Below are 16,359 nucleotides of genomic sequence, written 5' to 3'. Positions count from 1 at the left end.
TTTAAAAAAATTACACATCAATGAAAGGAACGCGAGGTCGTCTGGACCAATGAGGTATCTCCCTCTTATCCGGGTATTCCGGCTACTCCTACTCTGGCTAGCGAGCTAATTCACAAAGATATCTAGTTTTCTAATTATTCTTCTAACTTTTTATATATATATATAAAAGCATAAAATATTGTTAAAGAATGCAAAGGTTTACACAATCCGAACAAGCAAGCTTTATAGTTTTATAGCAAAATTTATCTACACGCTAATAATAGCGAGACACCGGAAGAGCGAGTGTTTATGGGATATGTAGTTTGTTTTTAAGTAGTGGTTGTACCGGAAGTAACGCAAAACAATTATAACTTTGGAATACATCATAAAAAAATACATAAATAAAAAAAATTTTTAAACAGTACATCGAAATATATTTAGTTTGTAAATAAGTAGATTAATTAATTAATTAATTAATAAGTTAAAATCAAATTCCTTTAGGCTAATAATAAGTATAATAACTTTTGTTTTTAGGCTGAAACCATGATTGAAATTATTCTTGCGATATTGTGAATTGTGTGTATTACGTGGGTAGACATTTTCTATTGCCTATGACGTGTAAAATAATAAGGAATTGTTTCTTTCCTTTTTAAAAATCCCACCCCACCCCACCCCATGGTCTAATGGCTATATGTTTTGTGAAAAGGCTGTGTAGGCTATAAATCTAAAAATGCAGGGCATCTGACACTGAGCTGCTTTTTTTCATGTGGAAAGACAGACAGTTTGCTTCTGTTTTCTCTCTCTCTCTCTCTCTCTCTCCCAGGAGTAATTTGATATTTAAAGCAGGAAGCAGCAATAGACACAGCCTGATATAAGAGGGCAATGAAATTCAATAACAAACCACAGGGATGCAGAGGATGGTATGGCAGAAAAGAGTCTCTTAAGGGGAAAATCAATTTTGTGATATTCTCCCAGACAATAATAAGCGTCTAAATGTGTGCATTCGCTCATGAACACACGCAGCCCATAATTTTACGCGTCCCACTGATATTACGATTAAAGTAAAGGTAAAAGACCGTTTTAACACGTGTATGCTTTGGGATCAATAACTTAAAACAGCATTTTTGCAGACTATAACTACAATTTACCTTAAAATGTATCGTTTTAAGGTACCGTCCTACATGCCCCGCCCTCTTAGGAGGTCCTTTAAAAGAACAAATTGTTATTTCTAATAAGTTTAAATATCAACTCATTACACTGAATATGTTTTGATGGTTTAAAAAAAAATGAAGACAAGTTTAGCTCTCTATAATAGTAATAGATAGACTAGGTTTTCACTTTACTGAGATTTTAGGACTAAGAGATTAGGATGTTCTTTATTATATCGATAAAAACAGCCTGACAATCAGCCATCATTGTATATGCATTTCCTTACACGGCGATCGTAATGATAGTCATGATGATAATCCGATCGTAGGAACATTAATATTTAATAATGATGGGTTTTACAGATCAATGTTTATGGTTCCTGCAGAAGACATCTGAGAATCTGGTTTCTCAGATGAACATACATCAGGATTAAACACATTAGAGCAGTCTGCAGACAGTCTTTAGCTTACAGTGTTTGTTGTCTTAAGGAGAATCCGTGAAATGGCTCTCGTGAACAAGTGATTATAGTGGACTGGTGGAGAAAAATATCTACATACAGTATTAATACAGAGATTTATACATCACAATCCACTGAATCATCAGTTATCTTTTTTTTTTATTATTTATTTTTTTTACCATTTATCTCATGCACTCTTGAAAAAGTCTGAGCCTTTCGAAATGTTTAATCTAGCTTTCAGGTACAATTTTTAACAAAATTATTATTCTGTTGTTAAAGCCCTCTGATAGACCGCATGAGTCTACAGTCTGAGCTAGAAAGAATTTTTCTTACAGTCACTGATGGTGCTGTCGCCCTTGGTCCAAAATAATCCGCTTTAAAACACATGGGGTGTACTTTTATAGGCAAGCCGCACCCCCACCCAGCCCCCAGCCCCCACCTCAATTTGTTTTATTCCTCTTATACTACAGCAATTTGACAATAATGATCTTTTTTAATGTATTAATTAACATCCATCCATCCATCTTCTATAGCGCTTATCCTACAGGGTCACTGGGAACCTGGAGTCTATCCCAGGGAGCATGGGGCACAAGGCGGGGTACACCCTGGATGCCAATCCATCTCAGGGATTGACAGTATTAATTAACATGTCATACTTATTTTTTTTTTAATCCTTTTATAGTTAAATTTAATGTTGTAGAACCTCCTGAAGACCTTGGCGGAAAACATAAAGTTTCACCTCTGACTGTTGCAAAAATTGTTTTCATACGTCAAACCGAACTTAACGTTTTCGTAAGTCAGATTTTGTTCATACTCGTTTGTATGTTGCTAAATATAAATAAATATAAATAAATGACAAATAGGTTTACGGCACGGCTTCTTTACGGTACATTTAGTAACGCCCACAAAACTCCATATAAGGTAAAGCTCACAGAGAGCTGATAAATGACGACTAAACGGTAGAAGAGCTCTTCCTAAGTGCAGCGTTCACAAAATTGCCAAACAGTACACTAACCCTGTATCGGATCAAAGGACGTCTTGGGTCGAGTTCTTTCATGTCATTGATATGAAATGATCAAATTTCACAAAGAACGTCCACGAGATTTGCGTTTGTAACTGAAATACATGATACAGTTCTACGACTGGAAGCGGATCGCGATCGGTTTCCTTATATGTACATTTACACAAACTCTCACGGGATATGAATGTTTCGGGGGTTTTTTAAAAAAAAAAAATTTTCCCCGAACGAATCGCCGTTTTCGTGAACACCACGTTTCTTCGGGGTAAACGCTCCCGATAATGCTATACGGACGATTTCGTTCGTATCCGTTTTGATAAACGAGGCCCTTTGTGCGGATAAAAGCCGGATTGAGAAACCTCATTAAAAATGCATCGTGATGGCTTTATAGTCTTTTATCTTCGATCCATACTTAATAGCAGCAATACAAAGAAAATATCACTCACACACATTAACCTGGTCAGTATTTATAGGCAGTGTTTATTGAAAATTGTGAGCTGTTACACATTATTATTCGGCGACGGAGGGATTCAAGGTTATCGGTTAACAATATGGATCGCTTAAATGACAAGTGCTTTAAGGGCGATGACACAGTAGGCTATTATATGATTAAAAACGGAGATGTCCGATTGCTTTTCTCCTACTGAGCGTCTCGTCGTTTCCATCTGGCCATACATTATGATAAATACGACGTCAAAACGTCAGCATGGAGAAACTGCGGCTGTTCCGTCTCGTCACGAAGATCGACAACAGAGATCCGTTCATATACACAGTATACACAGAATATCAGACATCATACTTTACAACAGCGTCCTCTCATATGGGGTATAAGTGCAAATCTGCTAAAAGGCAACGGGTCATTTTGAAAGGCTATAAATATAATCGGCTATCGATTATAGACGGCCGCGCACATTTTGCTCAAACGAATAAATAAATAAACAAACAAATCTACGCTAAAACAAATCAAGAAATGATATCACAATCATCGCACGGTTAATCTCAGGTGTATGTCTGAGATCTCATTCGCACCTAGATACAGTCCGTAGAAACGCAGCGTGTGAGCCATGGACCGTTTGATCTTTAATGCGATTCGGAAATTCACCGTTCGGTATTACGCGATGCAATGGTGAGGTCTTGTCCACATCCGTATGAATGCGTTTCTAAAGTTTGTCTTCGTTTTTCGAGCTCGCGTCCACACGGGAGCGTCGTTTCAACCACCGAAGATTTCTGAAATATAAAGTTATTTTCGCACTAGAGCGTGGATGGTGAAATATGGAGATGTTCGAGTGATAGGCTCCTGATCGTCTGGGGATCGTCCAGCTCCGTGACATACATGAGATAAAGCCAGTGTTGTTGGTGCTGTTTTGTTGGTTTTTGGTCACTCTTTTATAACTGAACTGATTTATGTACAGTATAAACACATTTCCTGCATTCCAACGTTTTATAGATATACGGCCGGAAGCCTGGGAAAACATCAGATGACAAACAGCCAAAAAAGACGACAAAACGAGGAGTTTTTCTGTCTGTAAAATACCGTAGACGAGGCTTAGGACACTTCCCCTCCTCACCAGTAGAGGTACTATCACAAACGCTAACTACTTTCTGTTATTTAAAGTATCTAAGCAGCCCAAATTCTTTGCGAAGTCTCGCCATACGTAACATTCTGTAACTCCTGAGCCTTTCGTTACGTCTGACTGTCTTGCCGTGTTTATATTGACCCCCCCCCCCCCCCACCACCCCCCTTAGATTATCCTTTGACTGTGTTTACTGTCGCCGATTGTTTTGACCTTTTGCCTGCCTTAACGTTTTTTGGATTTGGATTACGATTTCACTTTGTCTGCCAAATAACCCTTGTTGCACAGGTACCCCAACTTTGAAACCTTTAAGAAAAGATAAATATAGTGTATTTCACCAAAGACGATTTGTAAATATTTTTTATTTAGGCTACTTTCTAAACCTTGATCAAAGATCAAGGTCATTATGTCTAAAAAAAAAAAAAAAAAAAAAAATGTGTAAAAGTGAAGTGTTGGGTTTTTTTTTTTTTTTTTTTTTTTTTTTAATTTTATTATTTTTTTTACACAGTCACGGTCAATGTCACGTTTTTTGATCAAGCTGAGTGACGTAGCAAAATGGACCCAAGCCTTATCGATTCGATTTGTAATCGGACATCACCTGTCCAAGTGTCTGCCGTGGTCCGACTCCTTCGGTCGGAATGAAATCATTTCATTTTTGCCGTTTAACCGGGCTTTAAAATGTTAGAACTTTTTGATTCAGTTCATTTCCATACTCTATACAGTAGGAAATGTCACAATTTCACCATGTTAAGGGTTTTCCCAGGTAGCTGTATTAGTGTGGACAATGTATTGCATCTGATAAAAACATGGAGCCTCTCAAACGATTGGACGAGTCCAGTTATCTCAGCTAACTACTACTAGAAATGTCAAAATAAATATCTTAAATCTACACGTCTTAAATGTAAGGGGATTAGAGCTTGGCTGGAATCGATGCATTGATGAAAGGTCCTAAAAATTCACCGTTTGATCCCAAGTCTCACTTTTTGTTTCAGTGTTTTAATCTCACCTGGATACCGTCGATTTGCACCTAAGAACTGCTGCTGTAATCATAAAGACTGTCCTAAGGCATACTTAGTACCGTTTGTTTTGACTCTTCTATTCCTGTACAGTGTATAGATTCATAATCGCACTAACACCAAAGAGGATGGGGTCCTTTTTTGAGTTCCTTCCTGTGTCATCGTCACGGCTGCCGATGGCTTTGGGATCGAAATCTATTGTAAGTGCTATACAAATAAAATTGACCGAAGGGATCCAGTTTACGTTTTTTTTTTTTTTTTCCCCCCCAGAAGACTCGGGATGTCTCTGTGCTTGTTCCTGGCCTTACGACTAGATCGTTCGAAATGACCTTCATCAGGAAGACATTTTCCAGCCAGAGGCTTTCTACAGTTTTCTACCGATTTAGTCGGCGCCAGCTCCCATCACATTATCTCTCCTATCACACGACAGTTTCCAGTTCAGCAGGATGAGAGATAGAATGTGTTTCCATCTCTTCTGTGGAAATTGCTGCTCGTGTCTCAAAACCGAAGGTATATTGCACATCACGGCTGAAATGAGCAAAGGATGTTCAAGGTCTGAAAAATGTCCTACAACTAAAGAGGACTACGGCTGTCTGAATGTGGGACAAGTTTTAAAATGGGTTTTAAAATGAATTTTTGCCTACTGACTGCTTTAACCGTTGATTAACTCACAGTGCTTCTGTGGTTCATTCACGCAAATCTATTTTGAGACTGTCCACGAGACTGAACAGTCCATAAAATACAAAAATACTTCAAATGCTAATGTTTAAATAAATAAAAAACAAAAAGAAAACGCAAAAATGTATCAGGTAAATAAACAAAATCTGCATACACACACTCAGGAATAAAGGTACCAATAAACGTCCTGGTTGCTGTTGCGATATGTACCTGTAGGGTGTGCATTTACGGTACGTCAGTGATACTTAAGTCAAATTATGTACCTTAAAATGATCTTATATTCACTTTTTCAGGTAAAAGATACAAGCTAGAGGTACAAAAACAACAACAACAAGGAAAAGTACAGTTTAGTACCTTTATTTCTGAAATCAGAGGGACTTTTTTTTTTTTTTTTTTTTTTTTACCGTGAGAGACATTTTGTTTTAGTTGTTTAGTCGTAATTCTTTTGTCAGGTATTTACTGTAGTTTTAATTTTAATTTTGTTACTACTATTATTACCCTGTTTTGTATAAATGAGTTAATAGAGGCCATCGTCTTCCTTCCTCCCAGAAAATCAGGGACGATAATGTCCTTTCCCGAGCTCAGACAGACGGCTGTAACGTTTCCATTTGAATTCGCGATCTTCAGTTAAAAAATAATAATAATTACGCCACTCAGGAACCCACGTTCTTTATGACTCTAACACAAGTCCGTTTGCTTTTCCGTCTAGTTCGTCACACGTCACAAGCCCCGTCACATTTGAAGTGGTATTGCCTGAGGTAATCCCTGAGTGAGTGAGGCAGAGGCAAAGTCTCGATGCCCTGATACGTAGTGCAGCTACAGATTAATGCCCTGCACAGATGCTGCAGGGAAAACGGGAAATTCCTGGGAAGGGGGCGAGACAGGAGCGGCTCGAAGAACAGGCACGTGGCTGGATCGCTGTAGTGCTTCAGCAGGCCCGTGACGCTCACGTCTCTGTACATGCAGGGGTCACGGCAGTCGAAGCTGAAGCGTTTACCGCTCTGCTCTATGCGGGCGTGCAGAGAGCGGCTGTAGCGCCTGAAGCTGACTGAGAACAGGTAGTCATCCTGGGCAGAGTCTCGGAGCAGGAAGGTGCCTTCAGGCTGGCCTTCTAGGAGCTGCTCGGCCTCAAAGCGGTTTAGGACGCCCCAATAACAAGGGTTGTTGTTGATTTGGAGAAGATCGGGAACTAAGATGTAGTCGGCGTGGGCGCAACACTGGGGCGCTCCGTGAATAAAGGACGTGTCCCAGTCGGTCAAGCTGGAAGCACCATTAGAACTGACTTCCTCCCAGGAAATAAAAGTCGAAGGGGACGAAGGCAACCCTCCGCTTTTGTGATCCTCTAGGACTAATGATGCGTTCTGATGTGCGCCATGCTTCTTGATAAGGTGCCAACACTGCGACAGTTCAGACTTCGGCGAGAAGGGACACTTGTCCTCCATGAGCTCGGATACGTGAATTTTGCGCTTGGACCACAGAAGCACCGAGAACGGTCTCGATGAGCCGCTCTGGTGATGATGGTGATGATGATGGTGGTGGTGATGATGATGGTGGCCACGGAGAGGCAGACATTGCCCCACCGCATCCTGGAACTTCTGTCTGAGAGATCGTCGAGACAGCGCTTTTCTGCACATGGAGTCGATGTCTCCGTCTCCGATAGCCGTGCAGCTGCACTTCCTCTCCCTCCGTCTCTGGGGACAGGAAGTTGAGCGGACGTTCTGCTCATCTGGCGCGTCTACATCCTCTCCTCCTCTTGCAGGGGCGTCATGGCGCGGACCACGCGAGCGCTTCTTAACGCTGCGGATGTAGCTGTCCACGCTCCAGCTACGCAGGTTTTTGGGACGCGCATCTGAGGGTCTGGATTTCTTCTCTGACATAATGTGGAGGGAGGATCCGCTTCACGTGCTGCACGGGATTAGAGGACAAAGTAAAATATACAGAGCGGTTTATCATTTTATAGTTCAACACTGATATAATCAAGCTCAAGCTGTAAGCCACATTATTATTTACATAATAATAATAATAATAATAATAATAATAATAATAATAATAATTGTAGAGCAAGACATTTAAAAGCAGCTACTCATTTTTCAAAAACAAAATAAAAAAATAAAGAATATGCTTATTTCCTCAAGAGAAATGTGCTATGAAAAACTTATTTATGAAAAATAACTTTAATAAACATATATTCACGTTCCCTTTTTAAAAAAAAACGAAGAATTGCATATTAACAGTATGTTAATATGTAAATAAATAAGTAAATAAATAAATTTACAGTAAATAAATAAGCATGCCAGGGCTTTGTTTAATCAGACAATTAGCCATTAAATGTCATTCTTTATTTATTTATTTATTTATTTAATTATTTGTTTACAAACGATTTAACACTTGAAATAAACTGTCAGTGCATTCAATAAATTCTTCTGCCATTTGACCCTCTGTTTCCCAGTTTACTTCACAAGTGAAAAAAAAAGACAAAGATTATTCACATAAAAGCAGAAAACAAATGCAGCAATAATATAAACAGCAACATTAAATGTCCCTAAAATAATTTTATTTTATTTTTTTTTTTAAAGAAAAGAAAAAAGGGCTTACCTTCAAACTCAACAACAGAGTCTAAAATGTAAGATGTTAATATTTATTCCTCAGGCAGTGAATCGACCCATGGCGTTAGGCGAATCTGTGTGAGTGCGTGTGAGTGCGTGTGAGTGTGTGTGAGTGGTGAGCGGCGCACCGAGAGTGTAATGAGCACAGAGAGAGCGCGCCTCTCGCCTTTAAAGCGCTCTCATGGAGCAATTCCTCAGAGACGTGCACCGACCCTTCGCTGAGAGCTCACGGCGTTAAAATAACACGCACGGCGGGGAATTAACAGCTAAAGCGTGGAACTACAGCCTACAAACTTTATGGGCCGAATTCTGGAATCTGAAGGTGTTTATTTATTTATTTATTTATTTATTTATTTATTTATTTAAATGACAGCAGCTCTGACAGTAGTTCCGGCTGCAAGGCAAATCACAGGTTTGTATTAATACGCTCGATGTCATGCTTTATCGTTATTACAGTGACAACTTACACGTGGACTTCATAAATGATTGTTTTCTGAGAGGACGTTTATGGAAGGAGTCTCCAGTGTCAGTGCTTTGTAACAGTCAAAGGTAAAACCGTAACGTTAAGTTTGTGCTTCGTGGTCCCTTGGTAACATGACGAACTGCATTTTTTTTGTTGTCTTATTGGCTTCAAGAGAATTAAGAAAGCATTGAGGGAATGACTGTTTATAGCTGCTATAATTACGACTATAGGACTGACACAAGTCCAGTCTCGAGACGTTTTCTGTGAACTTTGTACTCGTATTTGTACTCGGACTCGTCTTGGTTTTGCTCTTGAATTGGAAATCTGTAAAAATATTGTTCGTGTTGTCTTAAAGGATTTGCCTGGAAAAGAGCTTAAAGATTTTTGGTCTCGATCTTGACTTAAGGCATGGTCTTCACTTGATCTCGACGAGTCCTGGTCCTGGACTTGTCTTGGATTTGACTACAGCCCAAGCAAAAATGCAAGTGACAACAGGAGCTAATTTATTTCATGGACGTTCTACAACAATAAATGTAACTATAAAGGGACAAAAAGTATTAAATGTATGGCATTACTTAAGAAAAATTAACACTTCACGTTGTAGATTAAAACTTAGTGTTTAATCAAGTCTTAACACCTTTTCTATTTATTAAAGCTGAATTAACCCTTACAGTGTTGAATTACCATATATATATATATATATATATATATATATATATATATATATATATATATATGTTCTGTGTCTATAGGCAGTGGTAGACATGTTAATTATATAACACATGTTAAGCTACATTTGTGGTATTTTTGAGCTCCAGCTCGGCCTTGGCTAGCCACCAGTCTGTCTTATAATTAGTCGACAGCAGCAGCCGTTAATTTACCCAGGCAATCTTGTTAGGGCGGAAACGGAAAGAGCTCTCAACCAGCATTGAGAGCTTGATTTATTGATTTTCTGATCGATATGAGTCTTCCTCGAAGCCGTACACATCCGGCCAGTCCTGCTCTGTCCTTCTGCTCACCCATTAGCCGTCGTGACCGTCGTCCAGGTCTCAGATGCCATTTCCAGTACCAAGCCTAAAAAAAACCTTCTCAGTGTCAGATATCAAAAGCTGAAGGACGGCGGCCTAAAAGGCCTCAAAGATCAATTCAATTCAACTCCTCAGGATTTAGGGGTAATTAGGTGATGTCATTTTCAAGCTTTATTTTTTATTCCGCCCCCCCCTGCAATCACGTCTCATGTTTGACAACCTTCCTTATTGCGATGAAATATTAATGCAATTGTTTTGCACTAACACACACTTGGGCGTCTCGAGAGGCTGAAGGTTAATGATGTCGTCCTCAGCTAAAAGAGGTTGTGTCAGTCCAGGTTGTCTAAATGTTTGTAGATACCAAATATTAATAAAAGATAAATCTGTATTTAGAATAATTAAATATACAATCGTATGCAAATTGCTTACATATACTATTATGCATATATTCAAAGAAGAGGTGTATCTGTATCTACACTATACAGGCAAAAGACCTGACCAGAACAGTGGGATTCAGGTCAGGGCTCTGTGCAAGACACTCGAGGTCTTCCACACCAACCTTGGCAAATCATGTCTTCATGGAGCTCGTTTTGTGGACGACAGCATTGTCATGCTGGAACATGTTTAAACCTTAGTTCCAGTGAAGGGAAATTGTAATGCTATAGCATACAACTCCATGCTGTACAATTGTGTGCTTCCAACATCGTGGTAACAGTTTAGGGAAGACCACATACGGGTGTGATGGGCAGGTGTCCACATACTTTTGGCCATGTAGTGCATATTGGAGAGTGTGTGAGGGTTTAGATATGGAGTCTGCATGACAGTAGACTGGTAGTTTGAAGATTTGTTACCTACTGAGTTGCTCACTAAGGCAAAGGAATAGATGCACTGATGGATGATGGGATGATGGATGGATGGTTGGATAGATGGATGGATTAATGAATGGATCTTTGGATGGATGGATGGTTGGGTAGACAGTTGGAAGGTTGGATGGATAAATAAATGGACCTTTGGATGGATGGATGGATGGATGGATAGATGGATGGATAAATAAATGGACCTTTGGATGGATGCATGGATGTACAGTTGGAAGGATGTATGGATGTATGAATGGATCTTTGGATGGATGGGTGGATGGATGGATGGATGGATAGATGGATGGATAAATAAATGGACCTTTGGATGGATGGATGTATGAATGGATCTTTGGATGGATGGGTGGATGGATGGATGGATGGATGGATAAATAAATGGACCTTTGGATGGATGGATGGATGGATAGATGGATCTATAGATGGATGGATGGATAGATGGATGGATAAATAAATGGACCTTTGGATGGATGGATGGATCTATAGATGGATGGATGGATGGATCTATAGATGGATGGATGGATGGATGGATGGATAGATGGATGGATAAATAAATGGACCTTTGGATTGATGGATGGATGTACAGTTGGAAGGAGGTATGGATGTATGAATGGATCTTTGGATGGATGGGTGGATGGATAGATGCTTGAATAGACAGATGGAAGGATGGATGAATGAATGAATGGATCTTTGGATGGGTGGATGGATGGATGGATGGATGGATGGACATTTGGATATACATTTGGAAGGATGGATGGATGGATGAAAAATGGATCTTTTAATGGATGGATGGATGGAATAATGGATGGATGGTTGGTTCCAACAGACTGTTGGAAGGATGGATAGATGAATGGATGGACAGTTGCACCAATGGTTAGAAGGATGGATGGCAGAATAAATGGATGGACCGGGTCAGTATAAAAAAGTCACGTTTGAACTGCTCCAAAATCTAACGTACTCTAAAATCGATTAACTATCTCAGATGATGATATTTATTCAATTTCAATTGTCTCACATAATAAGATCCCGGATCCACCGATCTATACTTTATTACTTATTCATTTCCATGCTGACATATTATTCGACTTCCGGGAAGGGCAGAGTAGGACATCGATGGGAGGTTTCAGTTTCAGTGTGATAGATCTTTTTTGCTTTAAAAAAACAAACAACAACTATATATTAATTTTAATTTCGTTTTTAATACAATAACAAAGAAATAATGAACGTTATTTATTTTGTATTTGATCACCTTCTGAGGTGTTCATAAATTCACCATTTAGAATAAAATGCAAGCCTAGGCATGTATCTATATTGGAAAAAGATCATTTCTTGAGTGTTGCATATCAGACTACAGGGAGAACAAACCTTTTCTTGTCGTTGTAAAGCGCATCTCTGATCTGCACGTGAACCAGCTACGCCCAGGAAGTCACCGTAACTCTGTATGTCCATTAACATGGCACAGTTTATCTTCCTCGGTGGAGGAAATTGGGCCAAGGAGGTTTCACATATGCCAGCAATTACACCGCCATCGATCTAATGAACAGCAGAGCCTCCACTGGCATCATGAATATTTTATTCCACTGTGTAGTCAAACGGGAACATGACAACTGTACAAGGCCTCACCCTCTTTATATGCTGAAGCTTTAACACCTCCACGACACGTTTATGGCATTTAATGAGGTTTAAGGCTCATGTAGGAAACCAACTTATAGACTATTCTCGTCTGTCACGTACTGTAGATTATATATAAACAGCTGACTCATTCTGTCTGGAAGATAATCTCACATGATCATCATTCATTCAGTTCTACTCAAGAATGGTGGCTCTTTCAGTGATGGAGAGAGGATAATCAAATTAGCAGGAGGTCTCTGGCTCTGTAGATCCCACCACGTGTCCTCATTGATCCGGATCTGTGGATGCAGAGCTGCCAGAAGTGCTGTAGGTGATTAAGGCGGTGCTATGAGTCAGTGTAATCACATTGTGGGCGCATCTTTAAAGCTTAGAATTAGTTACTGGGAAGTCTGCAGAGCTAACCACAAATCAGATGATCCTAGAATTTATGTTGACTGTTAGCTAATGTTTAATTACACATAGCATATTGGCAACAACGAAAAAAAATTTATAAAACTAGCTAATTTAACAAACTTATTTACAAAAGCTAACTAGATAGCTAATTTTACAGACTAATTTACAAAACTTAACTAGCTAAAAACATACTTCTTTAGATTTGATTGTGAATTTATCTTAAGTATAGTTCTTAAGTTCTTCCCATCCCTGATTAACCCAACGATATTGATATTGCCATTCCTATATATAAAGATAAAGCATATTTAACCAATAAAATCGTCAAACAAAATGATTAATCTACTAATCGCACATCGGACATTCTTTAATTACACATTGTATATTAGCGAGAAAAAAAAAGAATGAAAGCAAAACTTATCTAGCTAGCTATTTTAACAAACTCATTTTTTTACAGAACTTAATTTTTGTAATAATTGTAATTATTCGCAACTGTAATTATTACTGTAATAACCTTTCTAATAATTTAACAGATCAATTTACAAAAACTGGCTAGATATTTCAACAAACTAATTGGCAAAACATTACTAGCTAGCTAATTTATCTAGCTGGTTTATATAACTAGCTGTTTGTCCAAATTTAAAGTTAATGTAACTCAGCATACTTCTAAGATTTGATTAGTATTTTAATATAGTAATAAAGTACAATGCATTAAGTATCCCCCCCCCCCCCCCCCCCCATCTGATTAACCCAATGATAAGATACTGCAATTTTTTTACACGCAGGGTAAAGCACATTTAACTAATAAACAACTAAAGTGTTGAAAAATGATCTACAGAGTGACTTTTAACCAGTGGGAGTCGTAGAAGTTGGTTATGTGATCTACACCTTCGGCTAAGACGGATAGTCGTAAATATTGGTTCGCGCAAAATGAAGTCTGTTTGGTTTTACTGCAAATTTAAGGTTTCTAACATGTTCTAGACGATGCAATGCGGATTTTTAATACTGAGACTCCATGGTACAAAAAAAAAAAAAAAATTAATTTGGATTATGGTGTTCGTGTTAGTTTTGCACTGAAACAAGCGACGGAAGACGATCTTATCCATTTATCTGAAAATACAAGCATGCAAACCACACCACACAGTACTTCAGTGATGTCACACGGACATGCTGATGTGGTTTAGGGTGATTTACTGTCGACGTTAAACATTTCAGGGTGTTGCTGAACACTGAACACGGATGAAATTTAGAGGCCAAATTGGACAACCACAATCATGTTTTCCCCCTTCAGTGCTCCCTCAGGCCCCAGGAAGCTGGAAGTGATGCAGATGATGATGTAGTGCCTCTAGCGCAGGGGTTCTCAAACCTTTTGCAGCCAGGGACCCCTTTAACTATAAAGAACCTGTTCAGTACAGATTTATTTATTTATTATATATTTACGAACGTTATTTAAATGTGTACGGTAAAATTTCATCTACTCGTTACAGCCGTAGAGAACTTTCCACAAAGCAAACGCATTAGAGTCTAGGTCGATGTTCTTTTTAGTCTCACTTGTATTCGAGTCACTGAGGTTTGGATTAAATCCATTTCATCCGTCCATCTTTTGCTGTAAGCTGTAACTATGATGTTTTCCTCTCGGAAAGGGGAAAGTCTTTAAGACAGAGGAGTTTACCGGTTTGTTTCGGGTTAACTTTAAAAGAGAGGGGAATAAAAGAGATGCTGATCAGAGAACGGCTGTTTACTGTATAGGCCTAGTTCTTATAACGTAAGTGATAACAGGAACTAAGTGCTTCTCCGATGTTCCACAACATTAAATGTCACGAAGACAGAAAGAAATAATAAAATGTTATTTTTAATAATAAAAATGATAAGTTTTAGCAAACCCCCACTGTTCTAATAAAGTAATTTCTGATATTTTTATAACTCTAGTTTACTAAATAATTAATCATAATCATTCCATGGTTCACGTATAGTTATTTCTTAGTTCAATTTAAAAGAATTATACAGTAAATATAGCCAAACATGAACATACAGTGTTCAAAAACTTATATAAAAGCCCATGTTCCTTTTTTAAGACTTTACCATTGTTCCTATGAAGGCAACAGAAAACTGCGGATGTGGTACGGACTAGACATACAGATACAGTTTCAGAGTCTGGCCATTAGGAGCAGACCCGCTGCGTCTCCTCGAGTTATATCTTCCACTCAACGCAACGATCCGTACCGGAGTCATGTGAACTACTATATCAGCTTTCTGCCAGGCAGGTTTTTTTCCCCTCGCTGTGAGCTGAGGCATTTCCCGGTTCATTCGATACCTGCTGTCTGTTGGCCTGCAGCACCGGTAACTGAAGATGAATTATGGAATAACTGTTATTTCCATGTGTCCTATTGCTAGTTTTTATGTCCTGAGCTTTTAACTTCTCCGGAACCGTTCTTCCATGTCCTCTTTTAAAGCTGAAAGCGAAGCTGAGAACGTTCCTGTTCCTTTCGACACTTTCACCGTTCTCAATTTGTTAGACTTGGGTTGTGATCCTAACCTAAGACCCAGATTACACCTGGTCATTTCGTGTGTCTTGCATCTGCATAGTATCTTGATGGCATTTTAAAAACTTGCATTTAGGCAAATGTGTCCTCAGACGGTCTCGAATATTATTCTTGAATGACACTTTTTCATACCAAAAGTCCAAAAGTTTGCATACAGTACACCTACGCTAAAGATTATCAGACTCCATGGCACCATACATTTCCTTTAGCAAGACAATTACGGCATCTAATGTACTTTTTTTTTTTTTTGCATCAGAGGTCATTTTAAAACAATCAAATAGAGACAAATTTATTTCAGCTTTAATTCACCATATCAGAATTTCCAATGGGTCAAACGTTTACATACACAAACTTGACTATCTATCCCATGAATTGATTGTAATGACTTATAGAAACTTCTGATTGGCCAGTTGTCATAATAATTAGGAGTTAACTGGGAGAACCTGTGGCTGTATTCACAGGCCAGTGCCTTTTTGCCTTTCAAAGGCAAAGGCAAATTGCCCTTGGAAGGCAAATCTTCGGAAGTTCTGTACTCCCAGGAAATTGGAAGATCTATATTAAAAAGTCCATGGATATGAACCGACCCTGTTACTTTCATCTGCAGCACATAAAAAGAGAGGGTCTTCTATCCAGAAGATCTGCCGGTATCGTCAACATTTTAAATGCCACTTCAAATGCAATTCGTGATCAAATTTGTAAATGATCCTATGTCGCATATATAAGGTATCTCCAGGTATTTAGGAAATGCAATCCAATGCGTGCAATACAAAGCCTTGATATCTTTATTGTGCTCTGATGTGTCGTCTCAGACACTGAGGAAGAACTCGGAAAGAAGACGGCTATACAGCACAGTGCCTTGCATAAGTATTCACCCCCTTGATGGACTTAATTGCGATTATATCACACGAATCTACACAAAATAGCTCATTAGCTACGCTATACTGAGTCAGGCAG

The 16,359-nt window shown here is 38.8% G+C and overlaps 1 protein-coding gene across 2 annotated transcripts; it reads right to left on the bottom strand.

The window, feature by feature from the left end:
* Nucleotides 1–5,957: 5,957 nt before the first annotated feature.
* socs4 (suppressor of cytokine signaling 4) lies at nt 5,958–8,595 on the bottom strand. Of its 2 annotated transcripts, XM_017476422.3 has the most exons (2): nt 8,467–8,595; nt 5,958–7,776 (listed from the first exon to the last, which is right to left on the bottom strand). In XM_017476422.3, the coding sequence occupies exon 2, from the start codon at nt 7,746–7,748 to the stop codon at nt 6,585–6,587; it is 1,164 nt and encodes a 387-aa protein (XP_017331911.1). In that variant the 5' UTR covers nt 7,749–7,776; nt 8,467–8,595; the 3' UTR covers nt 5,958–6,584. The 2 variants fall into 2 exon arrangements, with proteins under 2 accessions (XP_017331911.1, NP_001316202.1); NM_001329273.1 differs by lacking the exon at nt 8,467–8,595 and having other exon boundaries at nt 6,582–7,748.
* Nucleotides 8,596–16,359: the final 7,764 nt, after the last annotated feature.

The sequence above is a fragment of the Ictalurus punctatus genome, chromosome 9, assembly GCF_001660625.3.
Source record: "Ictalurus punctatus breed USDA103 chromosome 9, Coco_2.0, whole genome shotgun sequence".
Taxonomy (NCBI): Eukaryota; Metazoa; Chordata; class Actinopteri; order Siluriformes; family Ictaluridae; genus Ictalurus; species Ictalurus punctatus.
The sequence above is the reverse complement of the archived record's forward strand: the minus strand, read 5'-3'. Positions and strand labels throughout refer to the sequence as shown.